Source organism: Microtus pennsylvanicus, chromosome 6 (assembly GCF_037038515.1).
Source record: "Microtus pennsylvanicus isolate mMicPen1 chromosome 6, mMicPen1.hap1, whole genome shotgun sequence".
Taxonomy (NCBI): Eukaryota; Metazoa; Chordata; class Mammalia; order Rodentia; family Cricetidae; genus Microtus; species Microtus pennsylvanicus.
In genome coordinates, this window is record NC_134584.1 from 73,574,859 (window position 1) to 73,599,655 (window position 24,797).

The 24,797-nt window shown below is 37.1% G+C and overlaps 2 protein-coding genes across 19 annotated transcripts in view; one reads left to right on the forward strand and one right to left on the reverse strand.

The window, feature by feature from the left end:
• Cast (calpastatin) overlaps window positions 1-19,673 on the forward strand; it is a 92,810-nt gene extending 73,137 nt beyond the window's left edge. For all 16 annotated transcript variants that reach the window (XM_075976458.1, XM_075976459.1, XM_075976454.1 and 13 more), the window contains 12 exons: window positions 275-376; window positions 1,013-1,096; window positions 4,228-4,278; window positions 4,438-4,509; window positions 9,217-9,315; window positions 9,969-10,073; window positions 11,663-11,755; window positions 12,965-13,000; window positions 13,502-13,594; window positions 15,315-15,386; window positions 17,769-17,829; window positions 19,086-19,673. In XM_075976458.1, the coding sequence (XP_075832573.1) occupies window positions 275-376; window positions 1,013-1,096; window positions 4,228-4,278; window positions 4,438-4,509; window positions 9,217-9,315; window positions 9,969-10,073; window positions 11,663-11,755; window positions 12,965-13,000; window positions 13,502-13,594; window positions 15,315-15,386; window positions 17,769-17,816 (855 nt within the window). In that variant the 3' untranslated portion in view covers window positions 17,817-17,829; window positions 19,086-19,673. The remainder of the gene's footprint in view (window positions 1-274; window positions 377-1,012; window positions 1,097-4,227; window positions 4,279-4,437; window positions 4,510-9,216; window positions 9,316-9,968; window positions 10,074-11,662; window positions 11,756-12,964; window positions 13,001-13,501; window positions 13,595-15,314; window positions 15,387-17,768; window positions 17,830-19,085) is intronic.
• A 1,266-nt stretch (window positions 19,674-20,939) lies between these two features.
• Window positions 20,940-24,797, reverse strand: part of Erap1 (endoplasmic reticulum aminopeptidase 1) — a 34,056-nt gene continuing 30,198 nt past the window's right edge. For all 3 annotated transcript variants that reach the window (XM_075976449.1, XM_075976452.1, XM_075976451.1), the window contains exon 19: window positions 20,940-23,477. In XM_075976449.1, the coding sequence (XP_075832564.1) occupies window positions 23,325-23,477 (153 nt within the window). In that variant the 3' untranslated portion in view covers window positions 20,940-23,324. The remainder of the gene's footprint in view (window positions 23,478-24,797) is intronic.

The window sequence follows — 24,797 nt, forward strand, 5'->3', positions numbered from 1 at the left end:
GCCAAACTTGGTGAGAGATCCTGCCTTCTTTCCCTTCTGTCAGCTTCGGTTATCTTTATTTTCTTTTTTCATGGGTCAAAATTCCAGCTGGATCTTTTAACGTTTTTAGTATTAGTATATAAATTGCATACACAGTTTTTAATAAAAGAAACTTCCTTTATTTTTTTTAACATTCTTAACGTTTCAAAACCTCCATTCTAATGAATGGAGCATGAGCCTTTCTAAATTGGTAAGATTGAATAACAACTTAGGTTTACCCTCTGTGTCCTTGCAGAAGGACATGGTGCCAGATGATGCTGTAGAAACCTTGGCTGGAAGCCTAGGGAAAAGGGAAACAAATCCAGAAGATGAAAAACCTGTAGTGGATAAAGTTAAGGTAATAGCAGCTCAAATGCTTCTACAAAATGACATATTAACCATGCCTCTCTGCTTTCTAATAAGTTAAAACTTTGCTTTTAAAAATATGTCTGTAAGCCGGGCGGTGGTGGTGCATGCCTTTAATCCCAGCACTCGGGAGGCAGAGGCAGGCGGATCTCTGTGAGTTCGAGACCAGCCTGGTCTACAGAGCTAGTTCCAGGACAGGCTCCAAAGCCACAGAGAAACCCTGTCTCAAAAAAACAAAAAAAAAAATGTCTGTAAAGCATAATCAGTCTTTCTTTGATACTGCACATACCCTCTTTAGTAAGCTAATCCTTAGGAAGTGCTAATGTTGATCCACTCTAGTGGCTAGGTAGCATACCTGTGTCCAAGTTTGTGAATCCCCATCTATGTCTACCTGTATTCATCCTTTTTCCTAAGAAAAGTAGCATGTGCTTAGTACTCCTTCCAACCTTCCCTTAGCCCAGCAACCTGCTAACCTGAAAACAGTGTTTAAGTTTAAGCTGTTGAAGATATGTTAAACAATGGCCATATGCATGTTTGAAGCTAACAACAAATTACCTCAAATTTAAGATCTGAGGAATGCGTTGTATAGGAGGAGATACTAATCCTAAAAATTACTTCTTGTTTTTAGGAGAAAGCTAAAGAAAAAGACCTTGAGAAACTTGGTGAAAAAGAAGAAACAATTCCTCCTGACTATAGACTAGAAGAGGTCAAGGTAAGCAGATGAGTATTATCTTGTTTTGTTTCCTAACTGAATGTTATGTACATAAAAAGGGGGCTGAGAGCAGATCTGGAATATAAACTTACCATTTCTTTATGTTCTGACCCTCAGTTGTATTATTGCTAATACTATGTTAGAATACCAGATAAGGAACTAAAACATATTCTTTTAAAATTTGTTAATTTTAACTTTGTATGTGTGTGTATCCTGAATTTATGCCTTTTCCCGTTCTTCTCTTTCCTCTTCTCCTTCAAATTCATAGCCTCTTTTGGTTTATTATTGTCACATATGCAAACATACACACATACATATAAGTTAATATATAAATAAATCTAATGAGTCCATTTAGTGATGCTTGTCTGTATGTTTGTTTTTAGGGCTTAGCACTTGGTTTGGATAAGCAATTGTTGAGCTCATCCCTGGGGAATATTCTTTCTACCTCTCAGCATTAATTAGCCCCTATAATTCTTCATCTAGAGATGGGACTCCTTGAAATTTCTCTCTTCCACATTAGGAAGTCAGCTGATATTGTCATTGTTCAAGTCTTGTTTAGGCAACCAAATTGTTGAGATTTCATGAGTGCAGCTTCCCTGTCATATACAGAAGATGCAGCTCTGCAGCAGAGATCCTGCATTTTGGTCAGTTGTAGCTTTTTGTAACAGTCCCCATCCGCTGCAACAAGAGATTCTTTGATGAGGAATGAGAGGTACACTTATCTGTGGAGATAAGGATTACTGTTAAGAGCTCAGTTAAGATTGATACAAGTAACATATGAACTTAACAGCTTCTATTTGGGAATATATATACAAAAATAGATATGCACACAGTAATAATTGATGAAAAAGGCTACAAATTTGAAGGAGAGTGAGGAGTGATTTATGGGAGTGTTTGAAGGGAGAAAAGGAAAGGGAGAGATGTTGTAATTAAAATAAAATATCAAAACCAATCAGAGAATGCAGTTAAAGGAAATAATGGTTTGGGAGATTTGCAGTAATAGCCATGGATATCCATCAGCCATGGATACTCGTCTGTGTTTATGATACTAGTCAGAAATTCTTTCCTATGGGTCAAGACTTAAGTCCAACTAGAAAGCTGATATGCATCATCGAGATATGTGTCACCACTTTACCTTTAGGAATATCTTGTCATACTAGTCCCTGTAGTTCATACCCTTCACATCTGGGTAGTGCACCTTCTAATACAGCAGAAGCTCGTTCCCAGGGAGAGGCTTCCGGGCCAATTCATCCAAGTCCTGTGTCCAAAGTGTTGTGGTGTCAGCAACAGGGGCTTACCTTCAAATTCTGAGAGGCAGCCAACGGTGACAGCAATAAAGAATAAAATATATTAAGTAGGCTTTTCTTCCTTTAATATAAAGGAAAACGAGCATCTAGGCTACCAAATATTTTCCCTTTAGACATGTGGTTCCTTATAGTACCCCAAATATAGGGGTATTAATTTGCAGATTAAACAGACAAACAAAAACCAACATGTAATGTTACTTCCTTTGCAGAAAACTTTTTAATCCTTAAATATAAGTTGAAGACATGAGAACTTGTTAAACACTGAGTAAAGTGATAAGTTGACCTGTCCTCTTCACACTGAAAAGACAGGATGTATAGAACAAGTAACCAATGGAGAGACCTCGTTATGATCAGTTTCATTGTGCATTTTAAACAGAGCAGACACATAGGCAGTTGAATAAATAGTCATCTTCACTCCACGCCACTAGCAGGAAAGTTCAAGTGTACTTTAATTGCAGTCATGGGAAGCTGAATTCATAGTTCTCAGCCATCTACAGCTCAAGATCTTATACTGAATTCTCCTTAAAGTTTTTTATTCTGGACACTTCTGGATTTTATATTGCAACCAAAAGTGAAAGAGTTTCTATTATTCGCAGCTTTTGTGTACATTGTTAATTCTTCTGGATATTTTCAAGGACACAAATCTATCTGTCTCTGATCCTAGTTCCATAGAAGCAGGCCATGTGCAGTTAACTCAGTAGGAAGCTGCCTTCACTGAATCTTAGTAGTGCTACTTCAGGACCCCTTTATTTAGTGCTAGTTTTGTCCTCTGAACTTATCTCCCACATTGTTAGTTACACATTACTTTGTCACATTTCCAGGTTGCTGGCTTGACTTCTTGTTTAATACTGTTGTCTTTCATTAGCTCGGCTCACATTAGAAAGGGTCTGCTCTCTGAGGTCAGACTCAAATTTCCCCTTCCTGCCACCAGATGATAAGGCAGTAGAAGGTGGATTTCAATTTTAATGCATAGCACAGGAGCTCCCAGGGTCCCATGCCTCACTTGTGATCTTTACTGCCTTTTCAGGTGAGACATGGTCTGGAAATAGTAGATTCCTCCTTTAAAAAAGGGCCAAACCTAAAAGTGAATTCAGAGGGCGGGAAGAGGCTTGTGTTAACTATAAGAAAGCAGCAGATTAGATAAACAATTACACAACACATTTGAAATACAGAAAACAAAGCAAAACATTTTGATCACTTTTCTAGGAGAAATCTTTGTCCACACTCATTTATTTTTGTACATGTAAATAAATGGAATTTATCATTTATTTATAGATATTTTACTAAAGATTATTGTTATTATTTATTATTATTACAGTTTTGTTCTGTTATTCAAAAGTGCTACTTAAAACCACATATGAAGCTTAGCATATCTAAGTACTAAATTTGAGTGCTCCACCCAAACACAAGCTCTCTGAGGGTTGGAACTTCAGCTGACTTTGTATTATGGTCCCAGTGTTCCTTTATAAATAAGAGGTTTGCTGACACACCTCTGAAACGTACTGCTTTAGTAGTTCACGTGTGTGTGTGTGTGTGTGTGTGTGTGTGTGTGTGTGTGTGTGTATTTCTGTTCTTCTGGGTCACAAGCCACATTGACTGTGCTGTTAGACTCCGTGGCCAAGGAAGGTTTGATGCATATAAGTTGGCTGTGGATATGAACTGAATTACAGTGGATATATTCTCTGTTACAATACTGATTCTTTAATGAATGAGCTGTGTTAAAATATATAGTAGGTTTAGCCTGTTCATTCCTTGTCTAGTGTATAAGTTCCATGTTTGAGATAACATGTAAAATAATTAATGTTATGTTTTCACTATGAATAGGATAAGGATGGAAAACCACTCCGGCCAGAAGAGTCCACAGAACAACTTTCAGTAAGCAATGTGCTTCTCTGAGTTTGTCTTCTGTGGCTGCTACTGCTAATCTGGGAAGGGCATAGCTTTCCCATTTAGTGAGCTTATCAGATGCGACAATGGTGAATAACAAAGAGGAAGTATGCCAGCGTTGATTTTGTTGTGTTTTCTGTTTTGCAGCCCTTGAGTAATGAGCTCCTTCTTGATGCCTTGTCTCAGGACTTCTCCAGTCCGGCAAACATATCGTCTCTTGTAAGTATGAAGCGCCTGGTCGAGAAATTTTCTCTTTTTGCCCTTTCTTTCTTTCTTTCTTTCTTTCTTTCTTTCTTTCTTTCTTTCTTTCTTTCTTTCTTTTCCTTTCTTTTCTTTCTTCCTTCCTTCCTTCTTTTCTCCCTCCCTCCCTCCCTCCCTCCTTCCCTTCCTTCCTTCCTTTCTCTCTTTCATTCTCTATTCCTTTCTTTCTTTCTCTAGTTTTTTTGAGCCAGGGTTTATGTGTAGACCTTGGAACTGTAATACTGAACTGTGTCACCCCCCTCTCTGAGACACGTCTAAGCAGATTTGAGATAAGGCAATTTACTTTTTAAAATGTTCTTTTAGAAAGTTAACATTGTAAGTATAAAAATTATAGTTAACGAAATAGAAATAACTAAGTTTGGTAAATATCAAGTAACAGGTTAGAAAATCATTTGGTACACTGTTACAAACTCTAGTGACAAAGTCTCATATATTGGCTTGTAAAATTCAAATAGAATGGAATAACTACTGTACATACCATCCTTGTTGGTCATCGTAAAATAGAACAGAAATTATAGGGAAAGTAGAATTTTTAAAATGTTCTCCAAATAATACTAAAATTAAGAAATAAATTCAGAATACACTACTGATAATAAAACAACATAAAATTAAATTAAAAAATAGTCAATGAAGTATTCATGTATTTCCCACCATTTGTCTTTAAAAATAAAACAAGGTAAATTTGATGAATCTGATATCTGTGGAATTTTAATTTCCCAAAGTAATAGTATGGACAGTAGGAAGTTTCTGCACTGAACACATGGCACAGAGCCACGGCCTCATTTCTAACTGACCAGAAGCTGTTCCTTTGGAAACCACAGGTGGTTTGTAAAATACTAACAAGTGTACATGCATGTCAGAGATAAATTCTGTTTTTATATTTCAAAGCCAATTATTAGTTGGTTCTTATAAATATCAAATCTTTAAAAAGTACTGGTGAGTATAATAGAGGAAAACAACACAGAAACCTCAAATTTAATGTAAAATTTAAATTTGATGTAACAGAAAGATGTAACAGGCAGTACAAGAGTTAAACTGATTTGGGGAAAAATTGCACATAAAAATTTAAAGAAATTCTAGACAAAAATACAATCAGTACAATTCATAACATTTAAACAAAACAAAACTAAAGATAAAGGGAGAACTGCTCACAAATTCCTCCCACTAGACGTAAAGGGCTTGTTTTTCTAAACATCACTGTCTAGGTGGTCCCTCTGTGACGTTAGTATGTCCTGAGAAGGAGGACGTTCTGCAACGTTGTTTCTTACAAACAATCATTGTCACTTTAAAAATCTCATCAAGTATGACAGTGTCAGTCAGTAAAGGTCACTTTAGTTGACAGGTAAAAAAGTATTGGCATGCACTATAACAATTATTAAAGTCATTATTTGCAAAATCTTAGATATTCATTGGCAAGGAAATTGGCAATATAGCATAGTAATATAGCCACTATCAATAATAAAGTAGCTATGTTCGTATGAAAGATTTATTTATAGGCCAGATTTGGTGGTGTATGTCTCTAATCCCAGCAAGAGGCAGGTGGATGTCTGTGAGTTCAAGGCTAGTCTGGTGGACATAGTATGATCCTGTCTCAAAAACTGCCACAAGGCTGGAGAGTTTTCTCAGTGGTTAAGGTCTTTTAACCACTTGCTCTTGCAGAGGACCCAGGTTTAATTCTCAGCACCTACGTGGTGTCTGTAACTATAGGGAAGGTATATGATGCCCACTTCTTTGCTTCACAGGCACCAGGAATATATATGGTGTATATATCTACATGCAGATAAAACATTCATATACATGGAATAAATAAATTTTGAAAACAAAACTATATATTTGATATTTAACATATATTCATGCTTTAAATAAAAACCTTAAAAGAGAGGCAATCCCTTTTGTTCACTTCCAAGAACAAAATGTTGAATATGACATAAGATACTTTTCTAAAATTATAAAACTTTGATTTCTGTTAAAGGGAAAATCATTAGCAACAAATGTAAAGTAATTGACAAACATTCATAAGGAATGCTTGCATAGATTGTGGGTATGACTGTTATATAAAAGACATATATATGATATCATGTATGCTAGCTTCATGTTAAAAACAAATCAGTAAATTTTATTAATAAGAGATTCTAAACTTACATAAAAAGCACAAAATAAAAAATGAATATAAAAATAAAGGCACAGAAATAGAAATATGTTTATCTAAGATGCATTCATTGTTCTCAATAAGTAATGACTATTCTCTTGTACAGTTAAGAAATTATTTTGTCATTAAAATATCATATATTTTATCATAAAATATCATAATATAGAAGTACCTTCTATAACTGAGTAAAATTATTCTAAAAGGTATTAGAAAAGTTAATTTATAAAAATAAAAAACCATAAGTATTTTTAAATGTTTTAGGTGTTATTAACCCATTAAACATTTGGGGCTTTAGTACAGTAATGGTAAGTAAAATCTATAGTCCAAGAATTAACTTACAGCAGAGTGCAAGGAGTAAAATAAGAAATCAGTGTAGATGAGGAATGTAGTGTACTAAAGGGAACCAGGGATAATTTGTTGCACATAGTGTAGATGAGGAATGTAGCATATTAAAGGGAACCAGGGATAATTTGTTGCACATAGTGTAGATGAGGAATGTAGCATACTAAAGGGAACCAGGGATAATTTGTTGCACATAGTGTAGATGAGGAATGTAGCATACTAAAGGGAACCAGGGATAATTTGTTGCACATAGTGTAGATGAGGAATGTAGCATACTAAAGGGAATCAGGGATAATTTGTTGCACATCATTCAGAAGAAACCACCCCTGCCGGCTTAAGGCATATAGCTCAGTGTGCCTTTGGCAATTATCAGAAGTGAACACATAATATAAAATTTTAATTATGGCAATAGCAAACAGGACTATGTCCATCGTTTTCAGCAGTTATGTATTCTTATTAGAATGTGCCAGTGCTGTGGATTTTTTTAAGACTCATTTATTTAAAAAATGAAGTAAATGTTTCTTAATGGTATAAGAAAGTATTTTGAAATTTTAACATAAGAAATGATAAATATTTGCAGAGATAGTTTAAACATCACTTAAAATTACATAATTTATAAATATATTTTGGCATTGTACTTTGCTCTATTAATATATGCAGATTTTCCAGTCTTTTATATCAGTTAAAAATAAGTTTAAAAATTTCTCTTACATGGAATTCCTCTCATCAATGACTGTAATACCGAATATCACAATTTTTAAAGATCTAACTCTGTCTATCTGGAACTTCAGATATGAGACTGTGTTCCATCCTCTAACCTTCAAAGCCCTCCTCAATTTGGCACCCCCAGACCTCTGTCCATCTAAGGGAAATGGTCTCTAAGCTACTCCAGGATGCTAGCTTCATAACTTTGATAGGTCTTTTCCCATTGGCACTTCCCATTACATCTTGCCTTTGATCTTGAATTCATTTGAACAGAAGTTAAACTGCGAAAAAGATTTTTTTAAACACTCCCAAAAGACATGTCTATAACTTATATACAGCATAATTCCACAAGTGTAAAACATCTTGGGGTAACACTAACCAAACAAGTGAAAAACCTGTATGACAAGAACTTTAAATCTCTAAAGAAAGAATTTTAAGAAGATATCAGAAAATGGAAAGATCTTCCATACACTTGGATAGGTAGGATCAACATTAAAAAAATAGCAATCTCACCAAAAGCAATCTAAAGGTTCAGTGCAGTCCCCATTAAAATCACAACACAATTCTTCACAGACCTTGAAAGAACAATATTCAATTTTATATGGAAAAACAAAAACCCAGAATAGCTAAAACAATCCTGTCCTGAGGGACTTCCAGAGGCATCACCATCCCTGACTTCAAGCTCTACTATAGAGCTATAGTGATAAAAAAAAATCTTGATATTAGCATAAAAACAGACATGTGGATCAATGAAATAGAATCAAAGACCCTGACATTAATCCACACACCTATGAACACCTTATTTTGACAAAGAAGCCAAAATGGTACAATGGAAAAAAGAAAGCATATTTAACAAATGGTGCTGGTGTAACTGGATGTCAATGTGTAGAAGAATGCAAATAGATCCAAATCGATCACCATGTACAAAACTCAAGTACAACTGGATCAAGAACCTCAACATAAATAGAAGAGAAAGTGGGATGTAGCCTTGAACTCAGTGGCACAGGAGACAACTTCCTAAATATAACCCCAGTAGCAAAGACACTGAGAGCAATAACCAATAAATGGGACTTCCTAAAAGAGCACATACTGTTCTGTCAGAGGACCCAAATTCAGTTCCCAGCACCCACAAAATGCCTCACAACCTTATGTAACTACAGTTCCAGGAGACCTAAGGACCACTTATGACTTTCATGGGCAACTGTATTCATATACACATACAGCCTTATAGATACACATACTTACATGTAATTAATAATAAAAATAGATCTAAGAATATAAAAATGAAAAATTGTGAAAATACTATAGAAGTGGAAATGAAAAAAATAGTGATTTAAAGATTGCTACAAGGCATGCATTTGAATAAAGGGACTAAGCAACCAAGCAGTTTTAAGAGTTGTATTTTAAATGAAGATATCATGGCCATAATATTATATGTAACATGTTAATAATAATGTCTTTAATAAAAGGACTTTGATGATGCCAAACTTTCTGCTGCCATCTCTGAAGTAGTTTCCCAGACTCCTGCTCCTAGCACCCATACAGCAGCCCCAGGACCTGACACTGAGGTAAGTCAATTACCTTTCTTGGGAAATATTTCTAAAGCAGCAACAAGAAAGAAAATAAAGCACCTGTCTAACACAATTGTATAGGAAAAATTATTAGAAAGATCTGGCACCTTGTATTACAGAAAGACTTAGATGATTGGTGTTTTTGAGAAACAACATGTTCTCTCTCTCTCTCTCTCTCTCTCTCTCTCTCTCTCTCTCTCTCTCTCTCTCTCTCTCTGAGTTTTATGGCTCTACTTTGTCATGTTCCTCCCCCATCTGATCTTAGAGTAACCACAAAACAAAGATATTTATGTTCCACTGAAAATCTGCTTGCTAGCCGTCCAACTACACCAGTGGGTTAAAAAGGAAAGTGATTTGTTTGTTTATGGAACCTCTAGGTAAGATTTAGGTCACTTATGTGGGTGCAGCCCCTGCTATTTCCACCAAAAGACTTCCTTAACCTGGTGGTATTTCTTTGAGGCATCTGGGTAGGGAAGGCAGATGCTCTCACTGCTCTTTGTCTCTTCCACCATCAACATATTCTGTGCTCTGACACTGTCTATCCCTGTGACTTACTCCTAGATGTCTATAATAAAATGGTAAGGTTCCTGGGTGATTTCCCTGAACAGTTTGGCCAACTTATAACTAATTCAGAATTATTTACTTTTTAGCATGGAGACAAAGAACTCAATGACGCATTGGATGAACTCTCCGACAGTCTTGGGCAAATACAGCCTGACCCAGATGAGAACAAACCAGTAGATGATAAAGTAAAGGTAAAAGATATTTTCCCACCCCACCCCCACAGACTCTGGCATTGTCTGGAGGTGGTTAGCAGCTGGGCCATTTCATCTAATTTTCCTGTTTTTTGGTGTAGGTTGTATTTTTTTTCTCACTGAAAATTATATTTTCAGTGCACATTGCATAACAGGAAACATTCCTGTTTCCAAATTTAATTTTAAAATGAAAGCATAGCTATGTTTTAAGGTTTTTCTCTTCCAATATTTTTTCCTGGTCTTATTTGGGAATAACAGCATATTACTCAAAGGCATATACTTGCTGAGTGGCTACACTTTGTATTTGTAATGGCAGAGATCACACACAGCACAGGTTTCCCCTGCACCTCTTTTGCAAGCATAACTGAATCTGAATTCAAACTGTATATAAAAACTTATACTCTGCAGAGTTATGTCTAGATGATTACAATAAACTAACTGAACTATATTCAATGTGTATAAACATTTATATTTAGAATACAATATTTAACAAGCCATTTCAACTGACTTGATCATATTTTAGAATAAAAAAATAGCTGGAGTTAGCTCAGTAGGTAAAGTGCTTGCCACACAAGCCTTACAGCGTGAGTTCAAATCCTTAGTCATTTAGTGTGATTGTCTATAATTCCAGCCCATACACAGAGATCAAAGGCACAGATAGTAGATCTGTCTGTCGGCAGCTAGTAGGCCACCTAGCCTGGCATATGCATAGCAAAAACAATAGACCCTATATCAAACAAAGTGGAAATTGAGGAATGACATTCAAGATTGTTCTTCAACCTCTATATGCATGCTATGGCATGCACATGCCTGTGCGCGCGCACACACACACACACACACAAATCATACACACAAAAATAATAAAGTGAAATTATAAAGGAGGTAACTTTCTAAGCATCTGAAAGAAACAATGTCCCAAAGACAGGACATTATCATTTGTATTTTCTCATCATTGTCTGAATATTGAGATTAACTTTACCTTTATTTTAAAAACTATATTGTAATGCTGCAAAGAGATTAATCTGTACTCAAAAAAATCTGTGATAGACACCAGGGGATGTCACAGGTAGGGGTTGTTAGTGTTCGGGTATCTATACTGGCCTGCTCTTGGGTTTTTGACAAAATAAATCCTTATCTACAGCCACTGAGAACACACCCTGTGCACATTTGCTATGTTCCCTTTTAAAAGGCGAGCCTTACCCACTTCCTGTCTCTTTCTCTCCCTTTCTATCTTTCTCTTCTTCCACTCTTGTCCCCAGGAACTGGTCTCTGCCACCCTCTCTGCCCCTTCTCTCTTCTCTTCCAATAAATGTGCTATGTGAGTCTTGTTGCAAGGCATGACTTCTCTTCATGGCATTTTTAAATATATTAAAAGTTGGTTCGAACCCGTAGCACGGCAGTGATAGTAATGAGTCCTAGCCACTAGACCACTGATATGGGCATATTCCCATTTTCAGAAGCTCTTGCTTACTGTCCATTTTGTTGCTTTGTGTAAGTTTTGCTTCAGGAAAATACAATAGCTGTAGTGTCTGCACTTTGAATTGTGAAGAAAGAAATGAACATCCTTTTTTCCTCTTCAATGTTTATAGGAAAAAATCAAAGCAGAACATAAAGAGAAACTGGGAGAAAGAGACGACACCATCCCACCTGAGTATAGGCATCTTCTGGACAATGATGGGCAGGTAAATTAAGGCGCACAGTCTGGATCATGCCACTGCTCTCCCTTCTCTGGAAGTGAATGAAGGCTTCACTCTTACAGCGCATAAGAACACATCATGATAGTACTTTCACTGTCTCTTCAGAGGTGATACGCAGGCTTTCTACCCTCTGCTGTATCTTCTTAAAATAGTCCTATTACTCATGTTCCGAGCCCTGATGTTGAGGTGTACTTCTTGGCTCTTGATAATGATTCCAAGAATATATAGTTAAGAGTTAATTTTTCAAGAACGGTCTCTAAAATTGACCGAAGCCATGAGATGTCATAGGAAGCAGTCTGTGTGAAAGGAACCAGAGGAGGGGCAGTGGTGAACAAACTGAGAGGGCAAATAAACAAGACTCCCCCCACACTTTGTCCTCTCTTTTCCCACAGGATCTCTAAACTTTTGTTTCTTTAAGCCAATTTCACTGCCTCTCCTTTTCTGTTTGGGGACGGATGAGTCATCCTTCTCAGGCCTGCTCATCAAATGGAGCAAGGGAGTCCAGGTGCCATCTGTATGCTCTGAAATCTCAGTGGGGAAGCCCCTCCTTGACCAAAGTCTCAGTGTTTGCTGGAATAGGACTCCTTCATTTTGCTTGCATTAAGTATTCCTAGAAATTCTGTATCCTGCTATCATTCACGCTCCCCCGTGTTGATATTACCATCATTGGAAGTGTTTCATTTAGTGCCCTTGCTTTACGGTGGATAAAAGCCCTATGTGTTAGTGGTACTTATAATCCTGTCTGAAAATAATCTTCAGATCTTTGAAAATACAATTAGCATCAGGCTTGGCGCAGACTTTTAGTCAGGTATTTGGAAGGCTGAAGAAGAAGCATTAGAAGTTCAAGACAAGCCAAGGCAATTTAGTGTTTTTTAAAAAAGCAAAACAACAGCAACAAACAATAATAAAAACAGAAGAGGGTAAGGTATGTAGCTCATATAGCTCAAATGGATATAAATTTTATTATCTGGTGGCAAACAATTTCTACATAATCTCTGTGCCACTTCCAGAATCAAATCCTTGTATCCCCGTGGCTACTGAAAGGGCTGTGAAGGTAAAGATCCGGGAGAGATCTGGGTTAGGTGCTAAGGTTATCAATTCTGTACAGTCCTTGAATTCTAAACATACTGTCTATGACTAGGGGAGCCTGTACAAAGAGATTGTGGTTAACCGAAAGTCTTCCTTATTTTTAAGGACAAACCAGAGAAGCCACCTACAAAGAAATTAAAGGTAATACCATGATGTATCCTTTCATTGTTTTTCATATAGGTGTGGCCTTTTTTTAAGCTTTAAAGAAGCTAAACATTGTTAAATATTTTTGTCCTGTGACATTGTGTGCAGATAGGCCTATATTACTAACTCCAATTTATTTCTCACAAGAGCTGTTTAAAAATAGTACCAGCTTTCTGGGTGAGGAAACTTGTAGTAAAGAGTGTAAGATGAACCTAGCATAGTGGTATATGCTTATAATCCCAACTCTGGATAAGGGACATGGAAAAATAAGAGGTTCGCGGTGAGTTTAAGATTGGCTCAGCCTACACGAGACTGTCCCCTCACTGCCTCTAGGAAAAAGAATAGGAGAAAATGAAGACGCTTAGATTTTCATGCTTCGTGTCCCCTTTACGTAGTGTGGTGTTTTAGGGAAATAAACAACAGTAAGCGTCTCTTAAACACGTTTTCCTGTTAAGAATATGAGATGATAATCTCTATGTGGCTCTACCAATACCCTAGAAGCCTGCTCATGACCAGGACCCCATTGATGCCCTCTCTGAAGATTTGGATAGCTGCCCCTCAACTGCAGAGACCTCACAGAATACAGCAAAGGTATTGCGTCTTTTCATACTGATTTCTTTGAAATACACATGAGCATGTATGTATACATCTATGTGATTTTTACAGTGTATAATTAATAGACTAATCTTATAGGCACCCTTAAGGAAAAGTTATAATTCTACAGCCCACAGCACTATTATTTGACGTATTTCCTTGTCTTTGTCAGTAAATATTTTTACAAAAGTGTCTTCATGATGTGTTTATTACACATAGTTTAACAGCATTTCATCAGGGTTCTGCATGTGGCCTATAACCTGCAAAGCCATCATTTTTGTTTTGTGAGTGTATAGACAGTAAGTCTCATTTCTCATGAGAGTCTTTGATCCCCTAGACTCTCTTCTGCTCATTTGTTGTCTGGAGTTTCCTCCTGTCGCTTGTGGTGCAGCTGGCTGACTCCAGCTCTGCTGGACCACTTCTGGCCTTTGTCCCATCTCAAACCATCCTGGTAGCCTTTGCACACACTCTTCCCGCATGTGGTCACCTGGCACCAGATGCCTATTTCCCAATGAGCTGGATACTATTAATAGTAGTTGGATCTTCTATTTCTGTGCCCAAATTAGCAGAAGGCTGATGTTTAATAAGTGCTCAGAACATGTAATTTGAACTGAATCTTTCTAAACTGTAGTGATATTTTATTTGTATTTTAATAAATGAAGCTTGCCTGAAGTTCAGAGAGTAAAACAGCCACACTGATCAGCCTCACAAACCAGGCAGTGGTGACACACACCTTTAATCCCAGCACTCAGGAAGCAGAGACAGGTGAATCTCTGTGAGTTCAAGGTCTGCTGGTATACAGATCAAATTCCCGAACAGGCTCCAAAGCTACAGAGAAACCCTGTCTCTGAAAACAAAAACAAAGAAACAAAAACAAAATCAGAGCTCTTCTTTACTTACGTTGACTTTTATATGCCATGAAGGAAAACAAAAAACCCCAAACCCCTGTTTTCAGTGTTAGCAGAGAAATGAATCTAACCATAGACACTGTTACATTTGAAAGCTGTACAGCCTTCATGCAAAAACATAGGACATTTATCAAAGAAGAGGAAACGATTGGAACAGAGTGGAGAAAAGGAAGGGGATGAGAGGAAATGAGTGGGAAAATAAAGTGAAGGGAGACAAGGGGAAAAAGAGGAAAGGAAATGAGACAGAAACATCAATTAGGTGTTTCCAGAAGAGAGAAGCAGGAGGCTGAGAGAGTCTGTAAATTAAATCAGTTGGTGGAGAGGACATGATCATGAGTTAGGTTTAATGCAGCCAAAACAGCAGCAAACAGACTGCAGCATCCACCCTTCCTGTTGTGCGATTTATGAGATGTGCTTCATAGATTAAGTGCACCACAACTGTTGAATTATACATTTGTTTTCATCTTACTAACATATATTAATGGGAGAAAACAATGGGTTTTCTGCCTGGCTCTGATTTTTTTTAACCTCTGGTTTTCTAAAAGAAAATTGTGGTTTCACATGAAATGATGGGATATATTAAACACCAGGGTAACCCACAGTTCTCTCTTATTAGCCTTTTTTATGTCCTGACTAAGATATGGGTATAATCACTGTTATTTTAAAGATTAGTACCAAGCTACTCATTTTTATTCAGTTAAGTTGGGGGTGTGCAGGCTGTTAACAGGAGTAGCCTGGATTCATCTAATGATCCAATGTCTCCGTGGACTGATGATGGCAGTAGTCTCATTACACTTCCATTGTTTTAGGAGAAGAGCAAGAAGACGGGTTCAAGTTCCAAAGCACCCAAGAATGGAGTGAAAACAAAGAACTCGTCCAAGGTAAACATGGCCATAAATATATCAGTATTTGCTTAACAATTGCAAGGAAGTAATATTTATCTGTTAGCTAAAGCTTGATGTTGTAAGCTATTTAGAGAGAAAGACTCTTAAGTAATAACTATCCCCATGCCTTACTAAAAAGATGGATGGATGGATGACGGACAGACAGATAAGTAAATAAAAAATCCATCTCTTGGGGGCTGGAGCAATGACTGAGCTCTTAAAAGCACTGACTGTTTCTGGGGATCTGTATTTGGTTCTCAACACCCACATGTAACTCACAACCATCTATAATTCCTGTTCCGGGAATAGAATGCTGTTCCAGCCTCTGGGGGCACCAGGCATGCATGTGGTACACAGACATACATGCAGGCAAAATACCAGTACACATAAATTTTTTTTAAAAAAATTCAAAAAATTATCTAAGTTGAAACTTTAAAGATAGATATGTATGTATATATAATGTTTTTAAGTAACTTGTGCTTTGAAAATATAAATGAAATGTGTCCTTCAAACAGTTCAAACAGCATGTGGCTTGCTGTTATTACTGCACCACCAGAGCATGTGATTTACATAGATTTTATAACATGAAGATTATTCTAGCTTGATTTCAGGTACTATAATATAACATCAGGATCAAAAAGTACCTTAATGGAAAAAAGAGTTTATTTGGCTTACACTTCCAGATCACAATCAGTCATTGAGAAAAATCAGGAACTCAAGCAGAAACCATGGATGTAAGGTTACTAGGTAGCTCTTTCCCAGACTCCTGCTGAGCCAGGCTCACTTTTCCAAGACTAATGCTGCTTACAGTGGGCTCAGCCCTCTTACATAAATTGCAAGATCGTCCTCTACTGACATGCTCACAGAGCAGTCTGGACTGAACAATCTCTCAGCTGAGAATCCCTTCTCAGGTGCCTCTAGGATGTTAAGTTGACAGAGCTCTAACTAGGACACAGGTAATTTATAAAGTTAGGGAAGACATTAGAGTTTTCACAGTATTAATTGGATGGTGTTTGGGAGGGAGATTAGTAAATAATAGGACAATCCATATAATGACCAACATCATATCACTGTATACTTGAGATAGTTAAGTTACAAAGAGAAAATCCATCCTATGATCGATTATCATATTGCTTTGTTCCTCTCATGAGGCAGTGCTTTAAAATAGGAATCTGTTGCGGGGTAAAATGCTCACCTCATGAGTCAGGAAACACAGAAGAGATGGGATACCACAACCCTGAGTGAGATGTGGTCACACCCCCCAATGGCTGGCCTAAGTAAAAGTTGTTTTACACATGGTTCTTTAGGGGCATTTAATATCTAGTTCATATAGCAGTACCTAACTTTCTGTGTTGTACAAAGTAGGATGAGAACTAATGGGTGGAAGTTACAGGTTTAAGCTAAGTGCTGAGAACTGGGCATTTGTAGAACTAATGGGTGGAAGTTACAGATTTAAGCTGTGCTGAGAACTGGGCATTTGTAGAACTAACGGGTGGAAGTTACAGGTTTAAGCTGTGCTGAGAACTGGGCATTTGTAGCATCGTGGTTGCATATCTCCTATCACTAAAATTTCTCAAGCTGGAGTCAGAGATGGATATTGGTTCAGACAATTTTTAAGTTCCTTCCAATTTTATGTATGTCTTATTTTAAATAACTACAATCTTTATTTGGACCATAATGAAAAATAAAAGACCCTAATAGACTAGTTACTCTTTTCTTTTTGAGATTATAATTAAATCAATGTGCCCTTCCCAGTGCTTCCTCCAAACTCTCCAATATATCCTCCCTCGCTCTCTTCCAAATTCATGGCCTCTTTTTTTCATTGATTCATCAGCACGTCTTACGGACAAGCTAATAAAGTCTTTATGTAACTGATTTCATCACACGATACAAGAATATTATGTCTCAGGTTAAATTATTAATCCCTTATCTTTTAATTATAATTACAAAAGTGCCTGACCAACCCATTTACAAAAACCTACACAGTGGAGATGAGTTAGCTAGCCCCTTCCCAATGCAGAAAAAGATGGGGTCATGGTGGGATGGTGAAACACTGTCCTAATTCCAGAAACACTTCTGCACTTGAAAGTTTTCTTGTACAGACAATAAGTTTAAAGTAGAAAATTTAGGATGATTTAAGGCTACTTATAGCTTATAACTAAAACCTGAGTGGAAAGGACAGAGTCTGTTTGTGTCAAATGAAGAAAAACATAAACTAGGCTATTTTGTCCCCAGCTCTCACCCCACCCTCTTTACTACCTGTTTGTTTAATCCTTAGGAGCCCCCCCCTTTTTTTTTCATTAAACTTCCCTGGTGAAACAGTGGTTTAGCACTGATTTAGAAATGAAAGCACTGACTCTAGCTTTGCTTCCCCCTTAGAAGACAGAAGAAGCGTCCAGTCCAAAGACTGACAAAAAGGAAAGTTAAAGTTACACGTTTGGTAAGTTGAGTTTTTACTGTAAATAGAAATAACTGGCCATTCTAGCAGCTTGCATTATGGGAAGAGACATGAAGTTTATCTCTTGAGTATTTCATACTTGTTGTGGCCTACTCTCAGGAAATGGTGCAAAGTTCAAAGCAATCCCTTCTCTAAAAGGCACTAAAGGGTTTATTGTGCTACTAGAATTTAAAAACAAAATTTATGTGATTAAGAGCTCTTTAAGAGCTGAGTAGTGATGGCACACACCTTTAATTCCACCACTCAGGAGATGGAAGATGGTGGATCTTTGTAAGTTCATGGTCAGCATGGTCTACAGAGTGAGTTCCAGGACAGCCAGGGCTACACAGAGAAGCCTGTGTTGGGAAACCAAAAACGAAAAACAAAAACAAAACAAAACAAAAAACCTTTTATAATACTCAGACTTTTAAAGAAAATAATATATCAGAACCTAGTAGAGTCTTTGAAATCCAGATAATTGTACAGATTTTTTTTGCAAAGCAAATTAATGTATTACAATTTGTAGCAAAATGACATTAATTGGTTTCTGAAATAACAATCATGCTGAGTGGTAGAAACCATAGAGTTTGGGAACCATAGTTTAACCTTTTAACTTTGTTAATTTCGAGAACAATGATTGATTCTGACCTATCCTTCAATAGATGGGTTCTGGCCTTCTTATAAGCCATAAAATGAAACTGCTTACCCAACAAAGCCCCAAAAAAAAAAGAAAGAAAGGAAGGAAGGAGGGAAGAAGGGAGGGAAGGAGGAAAGAAAGAAAGAAAGAAAGAAAGAAAGAAAGAAAGAAAGAAAGAAAGAAAGAAAGACAGACAGAGAGAGAGAGAGAGAGAGAGAGAGAAAGAAAGAAAGAAAGAAAGAAAGAAAGAAAGAAAGAAAGAAAGAAAGAAAGAAAGGAAAAGAAAGAAAATGAGAAAATGGGGCTGGCATGGTGACTGAGCAGGTAAAGACACTTGGCACCAAGCCTGACCACCCAAGTTCCATCCTTGGGACCCACGTGGTAGAGCTACAAAAGTCGCCTTGTAACTTCGCTTTCACACTGAGGCATAAACTCCCAAATGAAAATGTGAAGTGGGAACCTTTTAAAAGAAAAGTGTGGGTTAAATTGGCTCCACTTTCCCCACGATCCATGTCATGTTCTGTAGAGGAGCCCGTGCACACCAGCTCGAGCTGCTGCACATCTTCTCAGTTAAATAAGGATTTTACATTAAGAAACTAATCGTATTTCCTTGTATTTTCAGGGTATCTGAATAAAAGTGTTTCAACTGGTGGATGGTGATTTGAAGAACAAAGGCTTTGGTGACAATTTTTTTGGGTGGCTTCTAGACAGTGGTATTTGTGATGTCTTTGGACATCTTAAACACTGGTTTGTTATTCTTTTTCAAAAAGAAAATGAATTTCTCTGGTTCACCTGTGTTGCTATATCAGTATGGATAAACTTCAAAAATTTTTAATTACCTTTAGGTGGGAGAAGAAAGCTTTATATTTGTAAGAAACATATTTCATAATTTCTTATAACACCAAAAAAAAAACCCAGAAAACCTTTGCAAACTTTTGCACTTTATACGTTCAGTGCCTGTAAATCTCATTATTATTTTTGGTTTGCACTTAATTTTTTTAGCATTTGAAAAATAATGCTCTCATCTTTTGTCAGTATTCTGATTTCTTATTACCTCTTTTTCTCTTGGGCTTTTGAACTGTATTTGATGTATCTTTGGGTTAATGTTGATAAGTCAAATATAAAATATTGTATATTGGGCACATAACTCCTTTGGCGCTGCTAGTAATAAATTAATGATAGATAACCTGGGTAAACCAGGGAATACCAATCTTTCGTACCTGATCTCTCCTTTACTAGGAATGAGGACAGAAGAGACTTGAGACAGAGAGGACACATTAAGACTTGAATTAAGTCAGCAGAAGAGCAAAGCACAGGCTAGTGATGTCAGTGCACAGCAAGTTTCAGCAATAAAGTTGGGATTCTTAGAATACTCATGGGGTTTGAACTATATTGGTTTACCTAAACTGTGGTTCCACTCTCTACATGAACCCCAGATTGCAATCATTTGCTTAGAGACATTTGCCACATTGTCTATATGTGGCTTTATAGGAGTCAAATTTATGAAACACAAAAATGGATTTCTTTAAAAATAATGTACACACACACAGTATGTATATAATGAAATTTAAAATCTGCTTCTATATCAAAGTAGGTTAAGGTATCCTAACATCTTTGAATAGTATCTCAGAGTTTTCTGAGCACTGCAGTAGTGTCAATGATGGAATTTTGATTTAAAAAAGTTCCATCTATATTTCTTGGCATTGAATGCTGGAAAAGATGTCAGGTATATATAAACCAGACTTCAACTTTCTTGTTTCCAAAGATCACAGCCTTTGATACAAATGAAAAGATTTTTTAGGGATTTAATTAACTTTACTAAACATAACTAACATCACCAGTAATTCCTGGGGGGCGGGGGGAGGCAGGTAAGACCAAGCAAAAGTAATAATACTTAAATTGAACGTGATATTTGTAACTGTCTCCAAAAGTACAAATCATCCATGCACCATTTAGATATCAAATTAAGCCCACACAAGTGTTGAATTCCTAGTTCTATAAAAAAGGGTGGTCACCGTTCTGTTTTCAAGGCACTGACAAGAAGAGAATATACTGCCTGAGAGATTTGAACCTATGGTGTCTAATACTTGACTCTGGGCAGTATAGATGTTTGTTCCTTTTGTTTCTAAAAATACGCTGAAACCTTTGACATTGACAAATACACCTCCAAGGCTATGGCTGTAGTATACAAATGTCCATTCACATATAGGAATATTCTTAAATGATGTAACGAAATAACATAAATTTAAGAGTACCTGTAAAATCTCATGTACACTTAAGGTACCTAAAATAGTTTTCTTAATTGGGAATATCCTCAAGAATTGGACACTCACAGTGACTTGCATAAGCCATGGGATCTAAAGAAGCCCTTTTTTTATTCTCTTTTACCTTTTATTTTTAAATTCATTTGGTCAAAAGGAAATAATTGCAGCTATTTTCTTTGAAGTAAAGAACAGGTGGATTTTATTACCAAACAGTTGTTGCACATGTAACATTTTATTTGTTTAGGAAATGGGATTTTCCAAAAGTAAAAGTGACCAAATCAGTATTTGTGTTTCTTTAATCAAGATATAAAATGCAATTAAAGGAAAATATTTTACAGGAAAGTCTTGGCTGTATGTTCTTTTTTCAATGTACTCTGTGGAAAAATTAATAGTGGATTATTTTTATTTTATTCTCAAGCCTTCATAGGCAGTCAATATAAAAAATAGAATTGTAAACACATTTGTTGTGGTTTGGATATGAAGTGTCCCTCCAGGAGACTCACATGTTGAAGTCTTGGTTCCCAGTTGGCAATAGTAAAAGAGGGGACTGGATCACGAGGGCTCAGCTCCTTAGTAGGTGAATCCATTTGCAGTCACCAATTTATTTATGACTTCATGCTTGAATGGGCTATTAGGAGGTAGGTGTTAGTTGGAGGAAATAGGTCTAGTCTGTGGGAGTATGGCTTTGACAGTATGCTGTGATACAGTACACGGTGTCCCCAGACACCTCTCTGGTCCTTCTATTTTCTGGCCACTAGTGGGTAACCATTCTTCCCTGATAACTGTTAAGGTAGCCATAGAATCTCGCCATGGGCCAGTAACAACAGAGCCAGCAAGCCTTAAGCTAAAAACACTGAGGCAAAATCTTTTCTCATTTAAGCTGATTACCTCAGACATTTTGTTAGAGCAATAAAAATATAATTGAGCCCCCCACCCCTAAACTCTCTCTTTTCCATCATATATTACAGCATTATATTTTGACATCATTCCTATTGGTTATATTCATTTATCCTGTAATTTATGCTATACATCAAAAAATTCTTATATAATACTTAAAGAATTCTTTCCTTATACTAATATAAGCATGCTATTCTTATTATCCTTTCGTAATGAGTCCTCAGAGATGTATTCGCAATAAGTGCCAATGTGAGTTCTTCAGGAATTTAAAACACTATTCCCTTCTTAAGGATTAGTCTTTCCATGATATCTTAAAATGAAGGTATTCTGTCTGTTACCTTATCAAAACTCTGTGATAACTTCTGAAAGTCAAATTCAACAGCTTGGACCCTTTCAGGTAAGTTCCTAGTACCTTTAGATAAAAAGTCAATTTTGCCTATTATGGTATTCATCATATCAATTAATGCCACATACTTCCATACTGATATAACATTCAGAAGGAAACTAAAACCTATTAACAAGTAAATTGAGGTACCTCCATAGGCATATAGGCCACTTGTGATTTCTACCAAAGTGGCAGCAAAAGTTCCATTAAAAAAGAAACCTGCCATTTTACCTATTAGCCAGCAGATGGCGCTGTTTCCGAGTCGCGACTGGAATCAATGCCCGCCCAGCGTCCATTCTGAGAATACCGACAGCCAGGAAAGGAGTCTAATCGCTGGCCAGAACCAAGAGAGCGAGCAGAGGACTGCCGCTCATTTTTAAAGAAAAATAGACCGTGCCCCAGTGGGCTGGTATTTCAGCGGCGCTCCTGCAGCATGAAGGGTATTTCTGATACAGACCTGAGTGCACTGTTTTGTTTTGTTTTGTTTTGTTTTGTTTTGTTTTCAGAAGTGAGGTTCAAAAGGAAGTATGTGGCTATCATATTTGACTTACCTAAGGAAGCTTCTAAATGCACATTTTTACAGAAGTTCAAGTAGGGTGTGTAAAAATAACCAGTCCTACCATGACAGGTATCACAAGGTTCCTGCTCTTTCCCTTGCCCTGAATGCACAAGGAGGAGGCAATTACCACAGACAAGAAATAGAAAAGGACTGTGTGGGAAAGAAAGCCTATCTCAGAAGTAAAACGTCTACCCCCTCCCTCCTGGATTCCAACTCCAAACTCCTAGAGTTGTCTATCAGTAAAAACCCAGAGGGCAAAGATGCCTGGTTAACTGGACCCTGCATCTCAACACCCACACAGCAGCCAGGAAGACAGGGTGGCCAGTAGATTTAGGGAGAGCAATGGGAGGGCCGGCACACTGCCATTTTCCAGTGAGGCTCATGATCCAAGTACTTGCTATACACGTGCTTCACTACCCACAGTCTTGCAGAGACCTTGACGAATGACTGACACAGAAGGCACAGGGCTTTGCGAGCTGTGGGGTGGAAGCATAAAGTATGAAATGAGAAGAAGCCCCCTGGCTTTTCTGTGGCAAGGAACTGGGCACTTGGGTTTACACAGAAGGGCCACATCTTAGCCAGACCCATGGCAGCAACAGACATTGAAGACAAACTTTTCTCAGACATGATCGAGTCAAATGAAATAAGAAAATATCTTCAGTGGGAACCAAAACCACCATCTTTAGCTTGAAAATACTCAAATTGAACACAATTTTGCTGATTATAAACCACAGGAACTTGACAAGAAACAAACTGTCACATTTCCAACTTCTCCTTTTGCAGCCATAGCCTGATTTTTTCAAAATTCTTATCCATCCATCGTATGTTTTCCTCAATGGCCTCAATGGCTTGTTGAACACAACGGAGCTGAGAACCATTCTCTTTCAAGGAGCTAAAGAATCCTTTTACCTTGGGAAGAAAAGGTGAATTTTAAAAGCATTAGTTTGTTACATTAAGCGAATGGTTATTTAAGGCCAGTTATAAGAAAAATCAAGTCAGCATTTGGTAACATTATATATAGAAGGAAATCCAAGGGGTCTGAATACGTTTACATATAACTTAAGTTTGAACTACACAAAATGAGCTCATGACACATGATGTCAGATTCTTTTTCTCCTGTAGCTCTTATTTATTTGCAGTTGCCAGACTTTAAAATGCTTTGCATATACCATTTCACAATGAAGGGTTAATTGACTGTGTCCATTTAATATGAATTCTGTTATACAGAGATGCAGAGCTAAGTTTTAAATATGATATCTGAAAGGCAGAATGTACAGATGTTTTCTTTGCCGTGGAAAACATTATCGATGATATAAATGCAGTCTTTCCTTTGGGTCTGGCCTATATTAGTGCCAACACTTTGAGGAATGGGCTCTTAACAAGTTACGGTGGTAAGATTCCAAACTTTGCCAATATCTACATAGAGTTGTCCACACTTCTGGAGAGATAGATAAGAGACTGCAGCACTCTCTCCTCAAAACGTATCTTTGTTCTTGTTGCATCCCTAGGTATCTCAACTCTTAAACTCAAATGATATAGACAGGCTTCTTTTACCAACGCACTGAAAATTGTACTATTTCCCTTCACCTTCAAGGTTTCTTAACAATAACCCATAATTTTTCAGTATTATTAATCTCTTATTTGTAGTTAGTAAGCAAGTATAGGCCACTATGTATTTTTTTATTTAGCATGAATTCCAGACAGCTAACTCCTCAAAAACCTATATCATAATACCATGTTATGAGTTCTCCAATAGCAGGAGAAAGTGTGACTTTTAGAAAGATCAAGTTCCAGTGAGAAATGATGCAGAATTGTTTTAAAATTACTTGGGAGTCCAGTTTCTGGGGAAGAGAAGAGACACTCCCTTCTCTGTGCCCTACCCTGTGCTTCAGCTCTGTGTACTGCTGTAGAACACAAGATTGATTCCTCATCACTTTGGGTACTCATCAACAATCAGACATCAATAATTTCACTTCACTTATTGTTTGAAATATTTCATTATCCTCAAAGAGCCCATTGCGATGTTATGGCTGAAATGTGGACTTCTACAGAAGCTCAATCAAAGCCAGCCTTTAACAGTTCTCCTGAGCCCAGACTGTGTCTTCTGCCACACAGATCCATCTAAGTACCCAATTCAGACATGCCTTTCTGCTTAGAAGGGTGGAAGAATGTCTCTTTTTGTAGAACTTATATATGCGTTCTCAGTCTATCTTACCAGACAGTTTCATA